At 38.8% G+C, this 20408-nt stretch overlaps 2 protein-coding genes across 3 annotated transcripts in view; one reads left to right on the top strand and one right to left on the bottom strand.

Moving 5' to 3' along the window:
* The window catches only part of ska1 (spindle and kinetochore associated complex subunit 1), a 17594-nt gene extending 16187 nt beyond the window's left edge, over positions 1 to 1407 (top strand). Inside the window, exon 8 of one of the 2 annotated variants that reach the window (XM_088416936.1) lies at positions 930 to 1407. The gene's annotated coding sequence lies outside the window, so the exon portion shown is untranslated. The remainder of the gene's footprint in view (positions 1 to 929) is intronic. The other variant, XM_088416937.1, reaches the window with a different exon arrangement.
* Positions 783 to 20408, bottom strand: part of lamb1a (laminin, beta 1a) — a 65051-nt gene continuing 45425 nt past the window's right edge. The window contains exons 20-33 of the mRNA XM_088416934.1: positions 19603 to 19766; positions 19181 to 19405; positions 18850 to 19067; positions 16458 to 16554; positions 15874 to 16243; positions 15601 to 15785; positions 12862 to 13103; positions 7750 to 7953; positions 7537 to 7681; positions 7103 to 7310; positions 5812 to 5953; positions 5547 to 5723; positions 2937 to 3096; positions 783 to 1018 (exon numbers count right to left, since the gene is read on the bottom strand). Coding sequence (XP_088273060.1) covers positions 879 to 1018; positions 2937 to 3096; positions 5547 to 5723; positions 5812 to 5953; positions 7103 to 7310; positions 7537 to 7681; positions 7750 to 7953; positions 12862 to 13103; positions 15601 to 15785; positions 15874 to 16243; positions 16458 to 16554; positions 18850 to 19067; positions 19181 to 19405; positions 19603 to 19766 — 2677 coding nt within the window. The 3' untranslated portion in view covers positions 783 to 878. The remainder of the gene's footprint in view (positions 1019 to 2936; positions 3097 to 5546; positions 5724 to 5811; positions 5954 to 7102; positions 7311 to 7536; positions 7682 to 7749; positions 7954 to 12861; positions 13104 to 15600; positions 15786 to 15873; positions 16244 to 16457; positions 16555 to 18849; positions 19068 to 19180; positions 19406 to 19602; positions 19767 to 20408) is intronic.

Consider the following 20408-nt stretch of genomic DNA (forward strand, 5'->3'; position numbering starts at 1 on the left):
TGTATGCCAATTTACGTATACTCGCATAATATGAAGAATTACGTCAATGATTATATGGGTATCAGCAATTGCCCCTGACAAAGATTCTGGGATCCGTTTTTCTTTTTTTTAATCCCCCCCTTTTAAAATCCCTTTTAAAAAAGTGCTATCTTTTGACCTGAAACAATTAAACTCTGCCTTTTCTTTTGTTTGTTTGTTTCAGTGACAAGTCAAATAATACACAATCCAGTAACAATGAGCCAGAAAGTAAAGAAGTGAAAACGAAATGCATCGGAAAAGGAACAAAACAGACATGTTGAAAGTAAAGAAAACACTTAAAGCAAATAGCAGCTTTTTCTGCCAAAATGGGCTAAGTTTTATCAGTGATTGCGATATTAAGTAGACGATGACAGATGCTTTATGTCGGTTCATTCTATTTTTTCAAAAATTTTTACTGTGGCGTTTGATGTCGTAGGTTTTTGCTCACGTCTTGTAAATGCAGATCGAAACTTAACTTCTTCTTACTTAATGTTTTAATGCACAATTTATGGGACTCCAAACATCCAAACATTCCTGTTGGGACTCATAGCTTTTTAGTATTGCGAGTCCCTGGAACCCAACAGTTTTCAGAGGTAAAATGAGCACCCTTGAGGAAGAAAAAAGGACTGGACTCCAACGGCCAGCATTTGTTTACAAGTGGGAATAAAATCATGTACAACCTGTTCTTTTCCGGCTCAAACAGGGTGATGCAAAAATGAAGAATTGTCTAGGATTACATTTCAAATTAAGACAATATTGACACCTCATTTTAAAACTTTATTTTTGCATGCCAATGATTTAAATTTGAAATGTCAAGCATTAAAAAATAAGCTTCTTTTTGCAAACAGTGACCTTTGAACTTAGAACAAGCATGTGCTATAAAGTGTGACTTTGTGGCTGATCTGCTGCAGCAGCTCCTGGACCGAGGCTTCCAGTTCCACCAGCTGTTCCGCCTTCACCTCAAGAGCACGATGGTTGTCTTCAAATGATTTTTCTAGCTCTGAAATGTGAAAGAAAAGATTTAGTTACAAGCACACTCTGTTCTAAATTGTTAGGCATATGCCAACTTTCAAACATTAGTTTTCAGCAAGCCTCAGGATAACATTTTTGTAGTTTGTTCAATAACAGGTGGCTGCAATTAAAAACTTTTCACTTTTTGTACATGAGGATTCTCTGTGAAGCTAGAACAGGGCGACAACAACAGATGTCTGCTAAACACAGAAGTACCTCTGTTTTAGATTTCTCTTCCTGTAGTAGTTAGTTTCGAGGAAAGGCTCGATGGCAATGAGAACAATGCAGGGCGATGTGGAAATGTTTATCAACTGATTCCCCAAAACAATAAACAGGTTCTGGTGCATCAAATAAATGCTAAAATGTTTTTAGGTACCTGTATTCCCTACGATGTGATGGCATTTTTTTGTGGATTGAATGAATGTTTCTAAAGATGTTTGAAATGTCTTACAGTGTGAATAGTCGTTGAACCCAACACACGACACCTACCAAACATGATTTTTTTTTTTTTTTTTTTGCAAACCCTTGGTTAAACTGAAAATCCAAAAACACAGATGTTTGTTCTTCATATCTTAAAACAAGCAGGTAATCCCGCTGGTGCTGTGTTCACACAAAGAGTGCATGCTCCAAGGGTACAAAGATAAAAAATACTTTCAGGGGCCAACTACATTGGCGTAATGCAAGAAATATCAGGCAGGTGTCTGTCTTGCTTTTGTTTGCTATGCAACCGCACGTTTTTTCTTCAAGTAGAGAAAAGGAACAGATCCATCTTCGTCTACTGGGGTAAACCCCAACTGACAGGCGCTGAGCCGGGGAGCAATCAGTATGCCCACACCTGCTCTGTGCCTCTCACCGCGGGCGACTCCAGAGTGGAACATAGTCCAACCCCACTCGAGAGGACTGGTACCAGAGCCCAAGCTGTGTGTGGAGGCGAGTCTGACTATATCTAGTCGGAACTTCTCTTCCTAACACACAAGCTCAGGCTCCTTCTCTGACAGAGAGGTGACAGTCCATGTCCCAAGATCAGAGCGCCAAGGTCCCCACCTTTGGCCATTGCCCAGCTCACAGTGCACCCGACCCTTATGGCCCCTACCACGGGTGGCGAGCTCATGGGAAGTGCAGTACACATACAGTATGTACTTAAATCTTAAATTATTAAACCTTATACACTGTACAGTAAGTGGGAAAAGTTCCCCCTTTCCTTTGAAGTCTCGCGCAGCTGCAGTCAGTGACAGAAAAAGGCACACATTGTTGAGGCAGAAGCAGAGTGAGGAGCAGATGTTCACCAGACCTTTGGAAATCTCTTACCTAGATTTCTTTTATAATAAAATACTATGCGGAGGTTACGCCGGCTGAGGATGTTAGAAAGCTGTGCTGTTCCCCAAATATAGTGAGCTAGACTGTTTTAGTTTCAGGCAGTGCTTCTCAGCTATATTTTGCCAAGCCACCCCCCCCCCTCCCCCCTCCCCACAATCACACACACACACTCGATAAAATTTGTATAAGTATACCTATTATACCAAGTAAACCTATACCTTATTAACATTAACAGAAAAAAGCAATATAAATCAACTTTTGACAACTTACAGTGTTTATACAGGTCAGTCTAAAACAGAAAAAAATAACCAGGTGCAGCAAAGTGCCTGAAACTAAAAAAGAAAAAAAAAAAAAGAAGTTGAACATTTCAATTTCATTGTAATTACACTTCACATTAAAAAAACAAAGCCTTTTCCCTGGGGTCATCTGTGCCCCGGCATCACCTCGCGCCCCCAGACGCAATGGTTTAGGGTGTAGATTTGAATGAATAATTAGGGCTAATAAAAAATAGGTGATGCTAAAAGAAGCCTTTATGAAACTATGCTTACAAACCTTTGACCACTGAAAAGTAAAAGGTAGTGTGACTTCACCTTTGAGAATGTGGAGCTTTTCACTGGCTTGCAACAGCAGGTCTTTGGCTTCTTGCTGCAATAACTCTGCCCTCTTCTTTGCATCAGCTACACTGCTCCCTTTTTGGTCAATTAGTTGCTCAACAGAGGTGTACTTGTCCTTAATCTCAGACTCGATGCCCTACATGACATCATCAAAGAGGTATAAATCTTGAGAACATGAATCTTTTCTTTGCTAGACATTTTTTTCAGAGGTGGACACTTCAATGTCCATCAACCTGTCGCTGACAGGTGCCCGTTTTGCCGACGAATGACGAGAATGTTTAAAAAAAAATGGTGAAACGTCCCAAGTGCAATTTTCATCCGTAGTAATCATCGGGGTAGACATTACGTCAGATGTCCGTCAGCCTGCCAAGCCTCTTTATGCTTACTGAAATACAAATCAATTGTCTTGCATATTTATCTGCTATATTGGTGCTCCTTTACAATACAAACTTTATTTAGTCTACAGTCAATGTGACATTAGTCACATTACAGCACCACCAAGCAGTGGTGACATGTTCAGATGAGTGAATAAACTGGGTTAGTTCAATTCACTAATTGTCATTCACACCTATAACACAGCTGACTTTACTGATTTATTTGTAGTTGCTCCCTTTCTTAGTCCTGGTTTCAGAAATTAAAACTCATACTGTACACAATCTTGCAGACCGAAAGTCAAAAGTAACGTTAAGAATTAAGTGTTATGTAATGTAATTTTTAAATGTTTTACATAAAGAAATTGCTGATAAGAGCATTCTGAGATGCATGATCAAGTAACCAATGGGGTGAAGAACAAATTTGCCTTCTTTCTAGGGCTGGGCGATAAATCAATTTTATTGATTAATCCAAATGTTTATTTTTTGAGGACTACCAATTCTGCTGCCTGTTGAGCTCCCGTAGTTCAGAGAGCGCGGAGTGCACCCCCCCCCCCCCCCCCCCCCCGCACTTAATACACAAACAAAATGGAACTGGTTCGGGTTTGTGGCGTCAGACAAAGAACAAACATCACCTCGCTGCAAAATTTGTTTAAAGGCTATTGCTACCAAAGGTAGCAGTACTACTGATTTACTGCAGCAACTAAAACAGAGGCATGCTACCGAGTGAGAGAGGTGTTTCACTTTACGACATGAACAAAAACACTGCAGCCCAAGTAACATTAACGCCACCAAAAAACAACCTACCGTCTTGGAAACATTTACAAATTGTATCCCGTATGATAAAAAAAAGGGGCCCGGTGGAAAGCTGTCACAGATATAGTCGCAATGTATATTGCAAAAGATATGGTGTCCATACACACCTTGGAAAAGCCGGTTCATTCAAAAGCAGGTTTATTCACCTGCTGAAAGTTTTGGACCCCAGGTACGTGTTAACTGGATACTGAATGGCAAGTTGTTAAACTTTTGTAAATGTTTTATCATAAACGGTCACATACACTTTATTTCATGTTGATTGTGTCACTGTCAGTTAGAAAAGTTTACTGAAAAGTTACATTTTCACAGTTGTTTCAATAGAAGGCTACTATTTACTGTAGATGTTTAATTTTATTCGATGCAGATATTTAATTTAATTTAATTTAAAATTTTTCAGGGAATTAAAATAGTGACCAAATACCTTTTTGCACACCATACAAGCACCTCTTTATTTTGCAAAAACATGTTCAGGTAACTCAAGGTTTTGTTTGCACTTTATTTTATCAACCTCAAACAAGGGTCTTATGATTTTATGTTGAATTTCTTTTAAGATAATTTGAGAGTGCATTGTGTCAGTTTGGAGCTAAATAAAGCTTACTGAAGTTAAATTGTCACTGTTTACAATGTCAGGCAAGGCTTGCCATCTCTTTTTTTGTGTGGCTTGTTTATATCACTTTAACTCCAGAAGGGAAAACGTGAACAAAATAAAATTCAAACTTGTTTTGAACAATTTCTTTGTCATCAGCAAATTGATTTTAGGTAGGGGGAGAAAATCATTTTAAATCATCTATTGGGATTTTCTGAGAAAAAAAAAAAAACATAGATTTTTTTTTTTTTTTAGGCCATAACGCCCATCCTTACTTCTTTCTCTGATTGGCTTTTGGCCAGGAAATGCAAGATAGAAGTTTTTTGATTCCCTAAGTAAAGACTTTTTTTTTTTAGTAAATTCAACCTCAACAATATTTTGTTTTACTTATAGTGCATGAGACATAAAATTTAGACAAATTCAGACAAATTTGAATGAAACGTTTGAAAACCACCTAAAAAAATTAGCCAAGTTATAAAAGAGAATCAACATCCAGCTTTAGAGTATCATGTAAAGCATGATAATGCCATCCAGTGGACTTGATTGCTGATTGCATTTTTCTTCCTCCTGCATTCATTCAGATGCCGATAAAAGAACTTAATGTTGAATTATAGCTTAGAGCTTGCCTGACGGGTCGATGATTACAATTTTCATTGCGAAACAAAAATGGCGCACTGAGGATGATTAAAGAGGCAGGACACTGACGACTGACGAATGTCGGACCAGCAAAAAAAAAAAAAAGTAAGTTGCCCACCGCTACCTTTTTCTCAGCAGAGCCATGATCAAGTCAAATCCATAATGTTTTTAACTTACCCTTTTCACCTCTTTGACTATTTGTCTTATGCTTGTTGCATCCTGAATGGTGCGTTCACTATTCAGTGTAGCATTCAGAATTGTGTCTCTCAACAGTGTCACATCCTCATCAAGTTGTTGCAGCTGCCGAGTGGCATTGCCCAGTTTTATTTCTACATTGGCTGTACCTGATTTTACCTGAACACAACAGACAACGTTTTATTGACATGTCGTGGCTTAAAACATAGTTTTACAAATGATTAAATATTTAAAAATAGGGACTGACTGAGAGCAGAAGCTTGTTGGTGTTCTTGAAATCGTCAGTGGCCTGCCGGATGGCACTACTGGCAACTTTCTGAGCTCTCTGAGCTTCTTCCAGAGCTTGTTTCACCATCTCAGCAGATTCCTTCACATCACCTGCCTCCTGACTGAATAGAGAGAATGTGATGCGGTAAATAATCAGACAAAGAGACCAAGGCAAAGTGTGTCTCTTTTTACTCTCACAACTGTTTACAGAGCAAGCAGCGAACTAGTCTCCAAAAACTCTTTTAAGTTGGTCATCATCACGCGAGTTCGTTTTATTACAGGGATGATTAGGGATTGGAGGGATAGAGTATTTTGGTATTTGGATACCCTACTGAAAACTATCAAATATTTGGGTATTGTCAACACAACCTAATTTATATAGCACAAAACAGGTATTACTAAATCCTAAGTGCTGCACATATTCGAATATTGGCGTAAATATAAAAAGTATATATTTACGTTTGGTGGTAAAAAAATATACACAAGAGACCAAATAACTTACTTCCACTTAATAATGGATGCCCAACTTTTATATATATTTTAATTGCCATTTTGAATTTAAACAGTGGAGCAGCATGCTACTTTCTTCTCAAGAAACACTAGGGAGATTTGAGACACCACTCTCCCCATAAATTTTGGTCTATGAGATGAGATAATAGAACGGCAAGACCAATGTGGCCAACCGAAACACATTTAAGTCAGTCTGTTTGTTAAAAAGTGATCAATTGGAACGGCAACTGTCAGGTTGTCAGCAGCACAGTGTTCAGAATCATTGATATATAATAAATTACCTTTGAAAAGTAAGCCAACTCTTGCCAGTCTATAGTACAGTATATGCGGCACTTAAGTTTTGCTAGGAGCTACTAAGACATTTGGTCTTCCGTGTTTATTCATGTTTTTTTGAGGTTTTCCAAACCTGAAGAATCTAAATGAATTTTTTAGTAATAATATTTTCAAAGTTGATGAACATTTTTTGTTCATCAAAAATTCCATCAACACCTCTTCATAATGTTGAGGATTTATTTATTATTGCCTGAATCTGTGGGTGTGCCCATACTTTTGACTGTATACAAATATTTATGTATGTGGTATGCCACCAGGTACATTGTTGAGAGAAATGTGTACCATTAAGACAGTGTGTGTTATGTGATTGCGACTGATTTATTGATACGATTTATTGATTTATTGATACGCGCCAGTGAAAGAGCTGCTCAACCATAGTTAACTTCACACAGTGCATAGCATAAGATAACGTAAAACAGGCAACACACCTAGCTTCATGGGCCTGTTCAAGAAGACTTTGAGCTCTTTCAACGTCATCAGAGCTCTGCTGCAAGATAGTCTCTACGTTGCCCAGCTCCCCCACCTTTCCACGAATATCATCTGTGAGTTTCTGGAGCTGTTCTAATGTGGTTGGCATCTCCATGGCCAACACTTCATTAGCAACTTTCTCAATACTCTCCAAATCTGCTCCGTCCTCTAAAAAAGAAACATGTTTATTTTGAGGTTGATGAGGTAAGGATTTGTGTTTTACTCAGCATGTACGTTAAGTCTAACAACCTGATTTTATATACAGTGTATTATTGAGTCTGGTGACAAATGAGTTTTTATTCATTCCCAACATAGAATAATTATTGCCTTCATGATCATTTTACAATCTGTCGATTTTAAAACCCGAATTGCACAAGAAAACAGAGAAAGTCACCTGTGAGGAAGCCTCGAATCTCTCGGATAAGGATCCGTAGCTCCTCGTTGCTCCGATCAATATTGTGTTTGGTCATGTTAGTCTTCATAAAAATGTCATTAGCACTCATTTTTGCTTCATCTGCCTTTTGTTTGGTCTCTGACACCTAAATGGAGTACAGATGAGACCAACAGCATAAGCAGAAAGATAATCCAAATCTAATTAGGTCTTTACCATTTTGGCAATTTTATCCACTTCCTCCATGGCATTCAATATTTCCTGTTTGGAGTCAAAAGCTTTTTGCCAACTGGAATGAACCTTTGACAACACTGCATCACAATCCTTCCCACCACACATGGAGCCACCTTCTGCATTTGTACATCCTAATCCACCACAGGGAGAGGGACATGATTCCTGACCTGATGTATTTCCGCACACCTGTAGAGACACACAAAACTGAAATTGATAAGATGAACATAAACTAAGCTGTTCTTGAGCCTCCACATGATCGTGTTGTAAGCCCTATTTTATGTGTCCCAGTTATCCTTGGAGTCAAATTGTAGATGTGGGCAACTTACATTTTTTTGCTCGTCCAACATTCATCAGTTATCAGTGCCGCCACCCCCACGTCATCATCAGTCTCACATTTTTTTCACACTGAAAATTGTAATCAGCTGTTTGTCAGACAACGGCCGGTCCGTCTGTAACTTCCTCCACCCCCACCCCAAATTATAATAATTCAACTTTTAATTGGCGTGATGGTGTACAGTATGCATGAAAAGCATTTGTGAAACCAGGACTAAGAAAGGGAGCAACTACAATTAAATCTCAACAATACCCAGCTTCAGAACTACAATACATTATTTAGCATATGAGCAGTTGACAACAGACCATCAAACCATCAATCGACCTTCAAACATCATCTAAAGTAATTGGCAAAATGGCCGATGTTTGGTGATTATTTTTACCTCTATGCACTCAAATCATTTACAACCATTGCATGAAATTTACTCCAGGCTTTGTGTGGATTACAAAGAATTCTACACACAATCTGAGTTTTATTCTTTAGTATATACGATGAAATTGTTCGTGAGATCATTCTTTATAGCTCTAATTTTAAAAAAAGTTCATCTTAATTGCGCAAGGAAAAGTTGTGAATTGACCTGGATTCCACTGTTTTACACCCAATATAACGGCACAGTGATTTTGTTTAAAAAATGTGACACATAAACGTGAAATATGAAACAACTGGTAACACAAACACACCTCTGACGAAGATGAATTTCCTAATAATTAATAAAATCTGTTGAACATTTTTTCTGCCACTCGATACTGTATTTGTTGAATGTACATGAAATATTCATTTAGGTATATATATATATATTTTTGTCATTTTATTCTGTGTTCTATTAAAAAAAAAAAAAGAATGACGAAAAAAGATAACAGAACATTTCCACACTTCAGGGATTGCCATAATTCAATTCGCCATTCAGTTATTTTCTGTTACGCTTCAGAGGCAGAAGAAAATACAGTAACTTTCACACCGCAGGAACTCTTCCGCTGTACCCTGGTAGCTTGAGTTCCCCTTTCCGTTCAGACCAAAAAACGTCGTGGGTCTGGAGGGTTCCCCTAAGCGTCTACCAGCAACCTTCTAAGCGCCTATCGTGACAAGGGTCTTCGCCTAGCTACCCGAGTAGCTCAAGGGGTTGGTTGGTTGAACTTGGGGATGTATTGTTTAGGTATCAGCAGCCGCCATTACGCTTCGGTTTCAAAGTGACCAGTTTAATATTTTGAAATAATGGAAGGAGATAAAATTGATAGGTGAATGGGTGCTCTGGAACAGACTCTACTGAGTATTTACGGGGAAGAGGACACCCAACATCACTACGCGAAAAGGCGAGTTGCTGACAGAACGCCCACCATGAGCGAGCATGTTTGTGATGCGTAGCTTAAAAAAAATATTTAAGAAAATATAAGGACAGAACACCAATTAGAGCAGATTTTTGTCCCAGTGACCTGGATGAGAAACTCGCTACAGTTGGTGCTCGGTCCCTCTGTTCTTTTCATAGCTTTTTGTTGTAAACTACAGGCTAGAAGACGCGGAAGCGCCAGCCAAAGGCAAATGTGCCCATTGGCGACTTCCCCCCTTTCTACTTCGTGTACCAGTGTACCATGTACCAGTATACAAAAAACTCAATACATAAAAAGACAACCAAAGTTATTTTGACCCAAATACAGAATACAGTGAGCCCTCGTTTTTCACGGTTGATTGAGACCAGAACACCCCCCCCCCCCCTCCCACACACGCACAAACACACACACATAGAATTAAAAAAAAAAGAACAAGATTTTTATATATATATATATATATATATATATATATATATATATATATATATATATATATATATATATATATATATATATATATACACACACACACACACCCCGGTTTACGAACCCCCTGTCTTACGTATTTTTCATTTTACGACGTGGGCCGTGGCGTTTTTTTGTCCCCCTCTTACACAAAAACCTTTCGTCTTACGAACCATCCAACATGCCGGTCAGTGTGCCCGCACTATTGTTTTCGCTTTGCTGCATCAACAAAAACAACTTTTCTCGCATGTCATGGAAATGCCAACATGCTCTTGGTCGATTAAGGCAGTCACAGAGATGCCGATATGCTACTGGCCTGCGTCATGTCAATCACAGAAATGCCGATATGCTATTGGCCGAACTCATCTAGCTTGATGGCACGAGCTAGTTGGTGTGTTGTGAACTTTGCAAACTTTTATCTGTTAGACATGGCTTCTAAAATTGCAAGTGGCAGTAAAGGAAGAAGTAAGAGGACGATGACAATAGAAATAAAGCAGGAAATAATAAAAAAATACGAAGGAGGCGCACGCATAGTTAACCTTGCTAGTGAGTATGGCCGTAACCGCTCGACAATCGGTACAATTCTCAAGAACAAGGAAGCTATTAAAGCAAGCAAGTCTTCTAAGGGCATGACTTTCCTTGCCAGGGGACGGACCTCGGTCAACAACAAAATGGAGAGGCTTCTATTATGGATTAAAGAAAAGGAAATCATCGGTGATGTGTTCTCGATTAAAAAAAGTTCTCGTTTAAACAAAAAAGTCATTGTTTAAAAAAAGTTCTCGTTTGAAAAAAGTTGTCGTTTAAGAAAAAAAAAATTCCGCTGGTTTGTCTCTGCTACCCTTCGCCTCCACCCAGCACCAGCTCAAGTCACGTCGCCCCAAAGGTAAATGTCATTTTTCCTTTGTATATTTCTGTTATTTAATTTAACTGTACAGTAGATGTTACTAATTTTTAATATGAGTATAAAGTCGTGATGTTTTTACCTAAGGTTTTTGCACGCGTTGCACGCTAATTAACAGTTTTGGATTGCCCGTCATACGGCGAATTCGAGTTACGAGCCTAATTGCTGAACGGATTAAGGTCGTGTATATATATATATATATATATATATATATATATATATATATATATATATATATATATATATATATATATATATATATATATATATATAATTCTTAAATGTGAAAAGTCTTCATTCTATGCATATTATTAAAGACAAATAACTGCAGTACTGTCTGTACACATATTTACTTAAATCTTAAATGATTAAACCTTATATACTAACTGAACAGTAGTTACTTACTACTTTCCATTTTTTTAACTCTCGCAAACAGCTGCCCAGACATCGAATTAAACTGAATCCTCTTATATCATAACAATACACTTGAAATTTCAATTTATTACAAAAGAAATCTAGGTAAAAGTCAGATTTCCAAAGCTGTGCATTTCTCCGTTGCGCTCTATATAGGCACACAGACCGGGTGTGTGCGTTTGCTCTCGGCACGCCTACGAGTCACAATCGGCTCCCAGAGACCAAGCTGTCAATGAATGTGCTTACTAGCACATTCGTAACTTGTTTGTGTGTGCTGAGCTGAGCGCACACAGGCGGTTACAGGAGAGACAAAGGAGAGACGAAAGTAAGCATTAGGATCATCTTGCCTTTTGTAATCAATTGAAGTGTAAACTCTGCGTTTTAATCATGTTCGGAAAGCTTCTTGTTCCTCGCTCTACTCGGACGTCCGAGGAAGTGCTAAAAATATTAGGCACGTGACTGGACATGGAAGACACAGAAAAGAGAGGGTATACCAGTACATTTACTGTATAAGGTTTAATCATTTAAGATTAACGTAAATATGTGTACTGTAGTTGTAGTATGACTTCCAAGGAGTGCCAGTGACAAGTGCATTTATAGATAACTCAGCAATATCCCCCCCCGCAGTGCATTTATAGATAACTCAGCAATATCCCCCCCCCGCCCCCCAAAAAATAAATCTGCGATAACAGTGCGATAGGTGACGCGTGAAGTAGCGAGGGATCACTGTGTCTATATCATATATATATATATATATATATATATATATATATATATATATATATATATATATATATATATATATATACAGTGGTACCTCGGTACTCGTCCATAATCCGTTCTGAGGTGGTGGTCGAGCACCGATTTGTTCGAACACCGAAACCAATTTTCCCATAAGAAATAATGGAAAGTATGTGTGCACAAGTAAATGTGCACAAGCAGTACATGATAAAGATAAAGATAAATAAAGCATTATAAACCATTTTGTATAATTTACTTACGTTTTGGAGAGTGGTTGATGGCATACAGGAATGGATGTGGAGAGGACGGGAGGGAGTTACTCCTTCCATGATGACGCTAGCTAACTGCGACGCGAGGTCGGACACTCGTACACCACGTTCATATTTTGCTATAATTTCCTTCTTCGGTTCAATAGTGGTCCTCATTGTTTTCCTCTTTGCCTTCCCCTTATCACTGTCTTTCTTTGGACCCATTATTAAGGGCTAGAGAAACACGAAAAAGTTTAAATCCGGGAAGAAATACTCGAACAAACGTCTTACTCCGCTGGCGGTCTGAGTTGAACTGGCGCTTACCCGCTGGCCGAGAAGGGCCGAGGAGCGCGTTCGGGTCGGCTCGGCTCGGCTCGGCTAGTCGAGAACCGAAAATCTGTTCGAGGTCCGATGCATTATCTACTTGAATTTTTTGGTCGAGCACCGATTTGGTCGAGTATAGAGGCGGTCGAGTATCGAGGTACCACTGTATATATATATATATATATATATATATATATATATATATATATATATATATATATATATATGAAAATTCGAATAATTAGCATGAGGGATATACAGTATATACGTATTACTGTATGTACAGTATTTGTTTTTCTCTCAGAATTATTTGTCCAAGATAACCCTAGCATATATTTGTACCTGTTGGCTAAGCTCTGTCAGGTCTAGAGTCTGAATTTGACCAGCCAGGTCATCCAGTCTTTGTGCATGCTCAGTGTGTTTCAAGAGGAATGCATTTCTGGTTAGATCCATCTTATCCTCTGTGCGTTTTCGTAGCTTAGCAGAGTTCTCCACAGGGCTGTTGGGGTCAATGGTGGATGCATTTGCTTGTTGTTCAGCCCTCCGGGACTGCAGGAAGTACTTATTGACACTGTTAGCTGCCCCTGGTAATAGCATAAACACACACACACACACACACAAGCACACACATGCTGAATATACATCAACACATAACCTAATGCAACTATCTACAAAGTACAATAAAAAGAGGGTGGTTAACACCTGGGTAACCAGGGATTTTTCACTAGCCTGGCCTTGTTATCACCTTGAAAGGATCATAACATTGTCAAATATAAATATATATTTACCCGTACTTTACTACCTACAAAATGTTCAGTGGCATCAGCCCTATTCATACATATATACATTTCTTTTGGGGGGGAACCTACATCCCCTTTATGTAGAGAAAAATGTAAAAATGAAATAATAGCAAAAGTATTTATGCTGTACATTTATATATTTATGAAATTGAAATAGGAATACAGTGGGTCCCCGTGTTACAAGATTAATCCGTTCCACGGTTGTGCTCGTAAGGCGAATTCACCGTATGTTGGGCAATCCAAACCTATGTTAAATAGCTAATGTGTTTAGAACCCCAAATAACAATATTATTTACCTTTGCGTGCCGCTTGTTATGCACGTATTTTCTAGTAAGTGTTTTCTTCCAGCATCGTTTCCTTGTACATAATCTTCTTCTCTCTTTAACATCACTAGCAATCTCGGGACCCATGGCTAACTCTTTCAACTTCTAATTAAGCAATAAAATGTACATATATATATATATATATATATATATATATATATATATATATATATATATATATATATATATATATATATATATACAGTGGGTCCCCGGTTTACGAACTCCCCCTCTTATGAACTTTTCGACTTACGAGCGTGGACCGCAGCGTCTTTTGTCCCCCACTTACGCACAAACCTTTCATCTTACGAACAATTCGTCATGCTTTGCTGCATCAACAAAATCAAATTGTTCACGCTTGTCACGGTCAGGCTGAACGCTATTGCTCTTACAATGTCACAGTCACTGTCTCAGTCACAGTGTCAGTCACGGAGTCAGTCACGGATATGCCGATATGCTATTGGTCGATTAAGGTCACAGTCCCGGTCTCACTCACGGAGATGCGGATACACTATTGGCCGACGTCACGTCAATCACAGAAATGCCGATATGCTTGGCCGAACGCTGGGGGGGGGCTGTCCGCGGCACAGTCCATGCCGTAAATTTAGACAGCGGACCGGGGGGATAATTTCCCTCGGCACAACTGACAATATTTGCACACAGCGGTTGAAAAACATGGATCTAGCTTGATGGCACAGCTGGTCGGTGTGTTGTGAAGACTTTGCAAACTTTATCTGTTAGACGTGGCTGCTAAAATTGCTAGGGCGGTAAAGGAAGAAGTAAGAGGATGATGACAATAGAAACCAAGCAGGAGATAATAAAAAAAAATACGAAGGAGGCGCACGCATAGTTAACCTTGCTCGTGAGTCTGGCCATAACTGCTCGGCAATCTTCTAAGGGCAAGACTTTGCTTGCCGGGGGACGGACCTCGGTCGACAACAAAATGGAGAGGCTTCTTCTATTATGGATTAAAGAGAAGGAAATCGCCGGTGATATGTTCTAGTTTGAGAAAAGTTCCCGTTTAAGAAAATAAATAAATAAATTCTGCAGGTTGGTCTCTGCTCCCCTCCGCCTCTACCCAGCTCAAGTCACGTCGCCCCAAAGATAAATGTCATTTTTCCTTTGTTTATGTTATTTAACTGTACAGTAGATTATGTTACTCATTTTTAATATGTGTATAAAGTCGTGATGTTTTTACCTAAAGTTTTTGCACGCGTTGCACGCATTCACTAATTAACATAGGTTTGGATTGCCCGTCATACGAGCAGTTCGAGTTACGAGCGTAGCCGCTGAACGAATTAAGTTCGTAACACGGGGGCCCACTGTATATATATATATATATATATATATATATATATATATATATATATATATATATATATATATATAAAATAAATACAGACCTTAGGTAAAAACATCATGAATTTATACACAAAGTCAAAACTTTGTATCACGTCCTGTTTACAAGTTTCTGCTTAAAGGATTAATGATGAAATCAGGGGAAATGCATGTTAAAACATCAGGTTTTCAATATGTCCAAAATTGACAATATTTCCAATTTTGAATGGCAGTAAATGAGCCCGACATGGGCTAAATTTGACACCTATAGGGTGTACCTTTCGACCTCCTGTTTGCAAGCATTTATAAGGGACGGCAGTGTGGCATATTGAAAGTCGTCATGTTTTGACAGTCTTTGCAAACTTGTAACCTCCTAGTGTTTTATTTTTATTTTTTGGTATGTTTTTCCTTTGATCACACATCAAAAACATCAAAAAGTCCAAGTTTGGTCAAAATTTCCCCCAGGGGTTCAATAATCTGTACAGATGAGTTCAATACAAATAGCTAAATTGTCACCCATGAATACATACATTTCCTTGGCTATGTTTCTAATAATACGACTAACAACAGCAATACTTCCACGTAAACCTTTTCAAAACAAACATCTAATTATCTCTTACCTCTGACGTCGGCATTCTTAAAGAACTCAACCTGATCCAGAATGTCCTGAACAGTCTGCTCGAGTTTCTGAGCATCTGCCATCAGCAATTTTAGTTTATCTTCCATGACGCTATTCTCCACTTGCACGTTGAATAAAATCTTTTGAGTGTGGTTCAGTGACAGGTTCAAAGACCCCATTAAGTCACTAATGGGCACACAAAGATGTTTTGACACATTACATCTAATTACATTTTTTTGGGGGCAAACCTTACTTCTCTTGAATCCATTCTTACCTGGCCTCTTGTAAGAGCTGTGTGATCTCGCTAAGAGGTTGTGAGGCTGGGTTTTGGTTAAGGATGGCGTGGATGTCTGAAACACTCCTTTCCATACTGATGATGGACTTCTTATACGGCCCACTGACTCCACTAATTTTGATAGAATTGACCTTATTTGCGAGCCGGTGTGTCTGATTTGTTAATAGCCCAATGGCAACATCCCAATCAGCAAAGCATTGGTGGCAGCGTTGGCAGTTGGGGAAGGTACCAGAGAAGCCTCGGGCACATGTGTCACAACGGGGACCAGACACTCCTTCGACGCAAACACAGTGACCGTTGTCTTTGTTGCATTGCGGATGAGTGATACCCAATGGTTCACAGTCACATTCTGTTGAAAGAAACACAAGTTTAGATATCATATCCATTCATCTGTTTTTCATATAGCTTGCATATAAATGCTAGCCTCATTCAATACCATGGCTAAACAAACAAACAAAACAAAAAAAAAAGCACCTCATTGGAGGCTACATAAGAGCTTAGCCTGCCTGCCTCACAGCGAGTTTAGCGGCCAGCCCTATTTTGGGAACCAACAAATTGCCTACCATTACACTGGACCTCCGGGTCCCCCCAGAAGAGCGCTTTACATTCTCTGCATGTCCTGCCTCCAAAGCCTGGCATACATGAACATTGACCATCCATCTGTGAGGATAGCATGTACAGTATGAAGAGCAAATTTCCACAGAAAAATGTGTGAAAATCTTATCATATTACGTTATCAGTTGTGCTTAAGCAGATAAATTTATCCTTTTATTTATTTTTTGATTCCATTACAGGGGGCCATTTGATCCTATACTGACACCTGCTGTCCATTGAAAAAAGGCAAACCGACAGGCTCAGCTTCCAAACATCATCACATGACTGAAGCCACAAAACAGGAGTAAATGGAGTAAGATCGCTGTCAAAAAGGCGTAACCGTGTTTTCAAATAGACGAATGCGTGTTTTCAGATTTGTATCCGTGTTTTTTGGATTTATATTCATGTTTTCAGATTTTTATCCGTGTTTTCAGATTCGTATCCATGTTTTCAGATTTGTATTCGAGTTGGTCAAACATGGTTACAAATTTGAAAACACAAATACAAATCTGAAAACACGGATACAAATCTGAAAACACGGATACAAATCTGAAAACACGGATACAAATTTGAAAACACGAATAAGAATTTGAAAACACGGATACGTCTTTTTGACAGCCATCTTACACCATAGATCCATGCGTGCAAAAGAAGGTTCACGCACGTCTCGCGAGAGTCATACTCGTACGAGTGGTAAAATACGAATACAAATCTGAAAACATAGATACGAATCTGAAAACACGAATACAAATCTGTAAACACGAATACAAATCTGAAAACACGCATACGTCTATTTGAAAAAAACGGATACACCTTTTTGACAGCGATCTTACTCCATAAACCATGACGTTCCCAAGTTGTACCTGTAGGCACTGTGATGTCATTTCAGTTGACAGAGAATAGCAGTACAGAAAAAAAATGGTTGCCCTTTCAGATGGATAACAAGAGGAGGATTTTCTGCTCAATTCATATTTCACAAACACAATATGAATCCAAATACAGTGGACTCCCAGGTTACGGCGTCCCTGGCTTTCGTTTTTTTCACATTACGATGTGAAATACTGAGTTTTTTCGTCCCCTCTTTAAGGCATTTATTCCACTTTACGATTAACTGTCATGACCTGTGGTGTTGGTTGTATTTGTTGTTTGCCTCCCTCTTGAGGCATTTTCAGGTAATTGCTCTTATTTACTGTTGGCGTTAAACTGCCTCAGCTGGTCTGCTATTGGTCAACGTCTCGACTCCCTAAAATACTGGTCTACTATTGCGCAGCGTGACGGGGTCACGAAGATGCTGGTCTGCTATTGGTCAGCGCAAGGGGTCACAAAGATGGCTGCCTAAAGACTTGCTCTCGTGTGAGAGTGCTTTCAATATCGTATTTTTTAAGCATTTCAGTGCTTAATTAAGTGGTAATTCAAACTTGAATTGGTTATCCATGAGTCCCAAGATTTATATGAAAACGAAGCTGGATAACCAAGAAATACCAAGAAAGCGATGCTAGGCTACCCTTACTAGGGGATATGGCCATAACAAGCATCACTCAAAGGTAAATAAAGCCTTTATATATATTTTTTATGACGTTTTTTAATTGTATGCATGTATATTATATATAAGAAGCACTTACTATACTATTTTGATACCAATTTTTAATATGTATATACATTTTTTATGTTTTAACCTGGGGTTTTACACGCATTAGCAAATTGACATAGCTTGCCATACGGCGAATTCGCGTTACGATCCCAACCGCAGAACGGATCAATCTCGTAGACCGAGGGCCCACTGTACTGTGTTGAGATAAGTAGCGGTGCATAAAACATGTTATTGTATATTACTATGACAGTTCTTCTCAATTATATTTTATTCCAAGCATCCCCTGGGAACGAGAAAACGTTTCACGATCTCCACACTCGACACGCTGACTATACTGTAAATAAGATTATTATCCATCAAATTTATAAGTGTGAGTAAACTTGTATCCTTTTCAACATTAAAAAAGCAACATTAATAAACTTTCAACTTCTGTTGTTTATTCTTTACAGAGTTTATAAGGGTCACAGCTTAGTGTAAAACAGTAAAAATAACCAAACTTATCAAAGTGCCTGAAAAAAAAACATTTCTAATATTATTGCAAATAAACTTCACATGACAAAAAGAGCCTTTTCCTTGAGGTCATCTGCGCCTCCCCTGGCATCACCTCACACCTCCCCAGGGCGGCCCACCCACTATTTGAGAAGCACTGTACTATGCCAATTTTGGATTTGACTTTAGCTTTAACAAAAAGAAAATATCATGGTAAGGAAAGCTGAATGACTGAACAATACCTGGGACTGACATACCTAAGATCTTGCCATCTTGCTCACCTGATTGCATGAGGTCCCATACGAATGTTTGATGTCACATTTACAGGCCTGACAGCCCTTACCGCTAGCCATGTTCCAGGTGTCAGGAGCACACCGATCACACTGCTGGCCAATCACATTGAGGAGACAGTGACACTGACCGCTACTGCGGTCACAGTGACAGTAATCTGCTGAAGGACAGCTAGCACTATCACTTCCCTGCTGGTTACAAACACACTCTGTGGATGACAGCAAAATGACAGAGGTAATTACCACAATGTTTTTGGACTACTAAATGTATTTGTGAATGTGATTATGAGCTATTCTTGCTTAAGAAGCTCAGTGAACTTACTCCTGCAGTCTTGTAGTGTTGCATTGCCATAGTAACCCATCAAGCAATTTTCACAAGAATGCCCTTCGCTGTGATATAGACAGCGCAGGCATTCACCAGTTTGAGCGTTGCAGGATTCTGGGTCCAACATATCAATGTTGTTGTTGCACTGACAAGGCTGGCACGAACCCTCTATCTCATGAGGGTTTCCATAGTAACCAGGAGAGCACTCACTGCAACGAGAACCTGGCGAAGAAAATAAACTTCTTGTTCTGCCTTCTGCCTTCATACTGGAGTTCAATCAACAATTCTGTAACTAAACATTGACTGTGACTTCATGAAAAGTGATTTTCGAATTGTGCATTTGCTTCAGGTTTTTTTGTCTTTTTATGATTTTGAATGAAAATCTGGACTTGTGCACCCAGTGGCAGATGTCGTCATACCTTTATATCCAGTTCGACATACACACACAGCATGTTGGGAATTATCACCAAGGAAACAACTTCCCGCAAACTGCCGCAAGCTCCCTGGACCATCAGGGCACATACAGGGGCGACAATGGCCTCCAGATCCCGGGGTCAGATCGCCATAGTAACCATCCAAGCACCTTATAATGCAAAAGATGCATCACCAGACTGTTACACAAAAAATATTTAACCAATCTTCCTGCTTGTCTAATATTCCTTCTAACTTTGGTAACTATTATTACCTTGCTAACCAGTGCTTCTACACAACTTTTTAATTTGTTTTAATTTAATGAGTAACACAAAAATTTGATGGCTCCAGTGCATTTTGAATATTCAAAAACTATTTTTAAATGGATCCAAGCCTGAACATTGGTTGTGCTGGGCTACTTCAATATTTTTAAGTTAAGCTCACGTTTTTTTTCTCTTTTTTTTTTTTGCAGTACACATTATGTAGGTGCTTCTTATTCTTATTAGCAAGTAGGCAGTATTATGAATTAGTAAAGTCGAGTGATTTTTTTTTCCAGCCAAGTATCAGCACAGCTAAATTTTCGCTAGGGGGGAAAAAAAACAGACTTAAAACAGAGTGCTGTACCATTCATGTCTGACTTTAAAAAAAAAAAAAAGGGTCTTTTTTAAATACTTGGAAAATGTGTTTTATTTAGAGGTGAGCAATGCAAATTTTGCAAGGAATTGAACTGGATGTCAATAAAAAGAGTATTTAAATGAATTAACAATTGTACCATATTTTCCACACTATAAGGCGCACCGGATTATAAGGTGCA

This window comes from Hippichthys cyanospilos, chromosome 6 (assembly GCF_059441005.1).
Source record: "Hippichthys cyanospilos isolate Australia breed blue-spotted pipefish chromosome 6, RoL_Hcya_1.0, whole genome shotgun sequence".
NCBI classification, from domain to species: domain Eukaryota; kingdom Metazoa; phylum Chordata; class Actinopteri; order Syngnathiformes; family Syngnathidae; genus Hippichthys; species Hippichthys cyanospilos.